Below are 5,444 nucleotides of genomic sequence, written 5' to 3'. Positions count from 1 at the left end.
CGTTGTAGATACAATCTTCAATAGACTTGAATACGATCAAGATTCAAATAATACCCTAATTCACTTGTGTGTATATAGTGTGTATGTTCTAAAAAAATCTCACAAAAAAAGGCTCTTAATGAAAAATTAGAATTTTAATGCAAAAAGTCACATAACCCTAAGTGAGAAAATATGCTCATATAGACTTTTGAAACCATAATTGTACTTGTAAAATAAGTCAAATTCGTGCATAAGGGTTTTGGAAAAAATCTATACAGAATAGGAAGTGAAAACATAGTAGGAAACAAAGTTACCAAAAATTGCTGTAAAACTTGAACCGATTTAGCTGCCCTTGAACTGGTTTAAGTTGGTTAGTGTATTTTTTAAAAACAAACCTTTAATGTACACTTAAACCGGTTCAGCTGCTCTTGAACCGGTTTAAGTTGGACATTCTTGAATTGAAGGTTTTTATATTTAGAAAAATTCGGCAACGCTTATTTTTCGAAGACATTCAAGTGTTCTTATCTTCTAACAAAGCTTCCTAAAGTTTTGTTCTTACCCTTTTCGAAGTCATCAAGGTGTTGATCACGAACAACTCTTCAATTTTACTTCTAATCTCGAATTTGAAATTTGAACTTAAAATTACAACTCAATCGGACTTGTTTTGACAATGAAATTCGCCAAATACAAATTTTATATCTCACATCTCCAACACAGAAATCTTGAATAGCCAATTATCAAGCACAAAATTAATGATGGCACCTCAACAGTGGTTTACTTCGATAATTGGTTACCATACAGACCTCTTGGCTGGAACATCAACAAACACATGAAAGTTTCAAATCTCATCTCAGACAACCAGTGGGTATGACCTAGCCACATCAGAAAACTATGTCACCCCTCACTGTGATATCACTTCCCTACTTCTACCCAACCTTAGCGTTGTCGACACTATCCAATGGACTATTTCTCCAAACAAGACATACTCTCTCTATCATACCCTGATCGAAATCCAAATCTCAGACAAGCCTCAATGTCCACTGGCACAAGCTTGTCTGGTTTAGCAAATCAACACCAAAACACACTCATTTTATCTTTGGTTAGCTATCCAAAGCAGACTCCACACACAGTACAAACACTCTTTCCACTTCACTATGCAATCGAACATCTGTTTGTTATGCCACAAGGCAACAGTGGATCATAATCATCTCTTCAACCAAAGCACATACTCAAAGACAATTTGGGAAAACTTTAAGACAAGTGTGGGTTTTATACAAACCTAAATTCATGGTACAAGTTCCTAATTTGGGCCTCATCAAATTGGAAGCAAAAACTAAAATTCAGTAGAATACTCGCATGGAAACTCACATTAGCGAGTTTTGTCGATCACATTTGGAAGGAGAGAAACAATCGCATTTTCCAAAGCAAATCAACTCCTCCACTGAAGACTTTGAGATTGATCGTTGATACAGTAAGTTAAGAAATGTAAGTGTCTCTATACAGAAACTGCATTGCAGCAGACTGGAACCTTCCCTCATCTTTCTATAAGCCGAACACACCCAATCCCTTCTTCTCATTTTCTTAGTCTCCACTACATCTGTTCCTAACTTATAAATGTGATGTTCCCACCTCGTTCTAAGGTTGGTTGGTAGTTCTGATTTGTTTGGGCCTGGTTCCTTTTTATTGGAATGCTTGTATAAGAATTCTATAAGAAATTAATTTTTACAAAATCTAGAACAAAAATTTCATTTGAAGTTTTAAATATCAACAAAAATAGATAATTGAAGAATCTAAATTGTTATTTTATTAATTTGTTTGTGGTTTTTTTTTTATCATTTGTTATTGTTTTGTTAAATTTTCAATTGTTACTTTTTTTAGAAGTTATTTTTGTTATTTTTCTTTTTGGTAAATAAAGAGTTATTTTTGTTAATTTATTTTTGGAGAGTTTTTGTTTTGAAAGGCATTTTATATTTTGGTTTTAAAATACCTATTTTTACACTGCTATTTAATGTTTTTCATCCACACTTTTCACCTTTTTGTTTTGTTTGTTTCCCCACTTGAATTTGTTTGCCCTTTCTCTCCTTAGAGAAAGAAAGTGTAGAGAGACAAGTTACACACATAAATAAAGTTTATATCCTTACAATCCCTTATTTCAATGTAACTTTCAAAAAAAAATAAAAATAAAAAATCCCTTATTTCAGTGCACACATGTATTGATTTGACCTAAGAAATCACTTCTTCTCATTAGTGTAGATAATTTTTATGCACACTGTAATCCAGGTTAATCTCAAAGATTTTTTTGTTACTCTCTCTATATAAATTTTGTATATATATATATATATATATATATATATATATATGTATTTTTATGTGGGTGTGTATTTATTTATTTATTTATTTATTTTTAGCTTTCTTAAATTTGGATTGGATTAGACTAATTAGTTATCATTTTCTTAATCTCTAGAAAAGTTGAATTTCTCAAAATTTTACTTGGTATATTGTTGTATTGATTTTTAGTTTTTAAGAATACATAGCATTCTTTCAAGATCCAATATATGCATTTTTCAATATTAATATTGTAGTATAGTTTTGTTTTGCATCTCAAATAAGTTTCTAAAAAAATAAAAATGTTTATTTATCACCTTTTTTTTTTCTTTTTATTTGCCCAATATTCTTTGATTTAAGTTAGTCAAAGTTGATTTATTGTTGTTTATTTTTTATTGATATATTGTGTAATGATTATTAATTTGTACAAGTATTACATGAATTTCTTATTTTTTTTATAAATTAAAATCTAATTGTTTAATTGAAATTTTTTTATAATTCTGGCATAAATCTTATTTATATTTATTCAGAAAGATTGATAAAAAGTTTTTTTAAATAACTAATTTTTTTATTTATATAAATTGGTAAAAGTTTAGATAGATATATTTTTGTACGAGTATAATAAATAGTAAAATATTTTTGCCTATATATATATATATATATTTTTAAGTTCTAACTAGGTAATGTTGTTTATAATTTTGATTCCCCCCAACCTCAAGATCCTGGCTCCGCCATTCACGTTGCACTAAGGCCGCCCTCATAGGCATGTATAAATATAATATGATATTTTGTGTGTTTTTTTTTTTTGAAAGGTATTGTATTTGTTTCTTTTTCTTTTTTTGGGTAAATATTGTATTTGTTTGTTGTTGAAACAATAGTATGAGGCATTGAGTGCATTTCTATTTTTTTTTTTTTGTTGCAATATGCCAAAAGCTATCATGGATCTTCTGCGCCCTGGTTCATCTTATAATCTAAAACTCTATTTCCACGTGATTTAATTGGAAAAAAAATTTAAAAATTTTTAATACTCAATCTTCGTAATTTATATCCCTCCAAATCCCTTATTTTCTTTTATTTTTCTTCCAAAATTTTATACTAGGCACAATACACCATTTACTTGTATTTTATTCGAGTTATTTACTCCCTTATGACATGGTTAAAAAAATGGAGGGGGAAAAAAAATTTGTAAGGCCAATAAGCCAGTGGCCTAGCAGTACCAAATTTATACTTTTTAAAAAAAGGTTAGGGGTTCGAACTTAGTGGAGACATGTGTGTGTGAGTATCAATTAAGAAGAAAAAAAATAGTAATAATAAAAAACCTAATGTGTAAACGTTGCTGCAGGGAAAAGAAAGGCGGGAGTTGGCACCAATATTGACATAAACGACAAATGTATTACATACTTATTCCGCTAGTCAATTTCATGACACCACCGACGTAGCTGATTACTTCTTGGAAAATGACATGAAGCCCGGCATGACCATGAACTTGCACTTACCAAAAAGCAAGAATGCAGCTACTTTCCAACCTCGTCAGGTTGTTGAATCAATACCCTTCTCCTCCAATAAGATGCAACAAATCTTGAATTACTTTTCGATGAAACCCTACTCGACTGAGGCCGATATAATGAAGAAAATAATCGAACTCTGCGAGAAGCCTGGAATTAAAGGAGAGGAGAAGTACTGCGCGACTTCGTTGGAGTCAATGATAGATTTCAGCACATCCAAGCTCGGAAATTATAATAATGTGCAAGCAATCGCGAAAATGGTGGAAAAAGAAACTGTTCAAGTCAAGAAGTACTATAGCATTGCAGGAGCAAAGATGGTGGGTGAGGATGCAGTGGTGTGTCATAAGCAAAACTATGAATATGCTGTGTTTTACTGCCACAAAACACGTTCTACCAAAGAATACATGGTTTCTTTGGTGGGTGCAGATGGTACAAAAGCTAAAGCAGTAGCAATATGCCACATTGATACGGCGGAATGGGATCCCAAGAATTTGGCATTCCAAGTGCTCAAGCTTAAACCGGGGAATACTGTTCCTATCTGCCATTTCCTTAAGGAGGATGCTATCGTTTGGATTGCTAACCAGAATTCGATCTTGGTTGCATCCCACTAGTACTCTCATTTGGTGTTTGTCTCTTTGTTTAGAAGTAAGGGTCCGGTAGCGCTAGGCCACTAACTTGTTGGTGTGTTTGTCTAGCTGCGTACGTGTATTTGTTTGAACTTCCGAAGAAAATATATATATATATATATATATATATATATATATATATATATATATATTAGTGCATATGTTATGGAACAAGATATATATGAGTATCTGTATGATGATGCATCATATAATAGAATAAGAGAGATTTGTAAATAATATTTCCTTGCAACTTGGCAATTAAAATTCAAACCCTTGAATCAATATCAGTAGTAGTTGTGAATTGAAATTGGATCCTCTAAGACAATTAAGAGTGAGTGGATACAAAAATATGGGGCTTAAAAATTCATATGGGAAAATCAATGTTCGTACTGCATATAAGTTAGCTTTTAGCTTGTGGAAGAAAAGCATTCATCATTCTCAACGAGTAGTGATATTTGGGCTGAAGATGCTATGGCAATGCTCTCATGAAAGGGTGCCTAGTTTATGGAATCTTAACCAAAAGGGATGGTAGATGATGCAAAGTGTGATTTGTGTAATAATTTAGCTGATGAAACTGGGCGGGGTATGTTTGTTTGGATGTAAAATATTTTGCAAGTAAAATATTTTATTAAAATCTAACAAAATAAACTACTCATTCATTAATTTGTCCCTAGACCTTTGTTAAATACCTAGAAATAAAATAAAATACCTTAAAAACTAAAATATTTTTTGAGAAATATATTTTTTAAATGTCCTGTAATTCAGGTGATTTGGAAACTAAGTCTATTAGGTTCAATTTCCCTAAAACTGAATATTGTTGGATTCAAACATGGTGTTGGTTTCAAGAATTGTGGAATGATGCCACAGATTATGCCATACAGATTGTTTAACAATGGGGCTATTCGACTAGAAACAGCCGACAAGAAATGTGGAATAACCCATTGAATTCTTCCACTGGAACCATTTATTTACAGTGGAATCTTTGGCTACTTGATGTAATCTCTAAAGA

General features: G+C 31.6%; 1 protein-coding gene across 1 annotated transcript; it reads left to right on the top strand.

Annotated features, from left to right (window-relative positions):
- Positions 1-3,703: 3,703 nt before the first annotated feature.
- On the top strand, positions 3,704-4,420 carry LOC132281523 (BURP domain protein RD22-like; the record flags this gene model as incomplete). Its single annotated transcript, XM_059783224.1, has 1 exon — positions 3,704-4,420. A coding segment is annotated over one exon (717 nt), but the record flags the coding sequence as incomplete, so codon positions are not given.
- Between the last annotated feature and the right edge of the window lie 1,024 nt (positions 4,421-5,444).

The sequence above is a fragment of the Cornus florida genome, unplaced genomic scaffold (assembly GCF_030987335.1).
Source record: "Cornus florida cultivar Cherokee Brave unplaced genomic scaffold, ASM3098733v1 CherokeeBrave_3.0.0_Hap2_Chr11, whole genome shotgun sequence".
Lineage (NCBI taxonomy): Eukaryota > Viridiplantae > Streptophyta > Magnoliopsida > Cornales > Cornaceae > Cornus > Cornus florida.
This window is presented reverse-complemented; position numbering and strand designations above follow the sequence as displayed.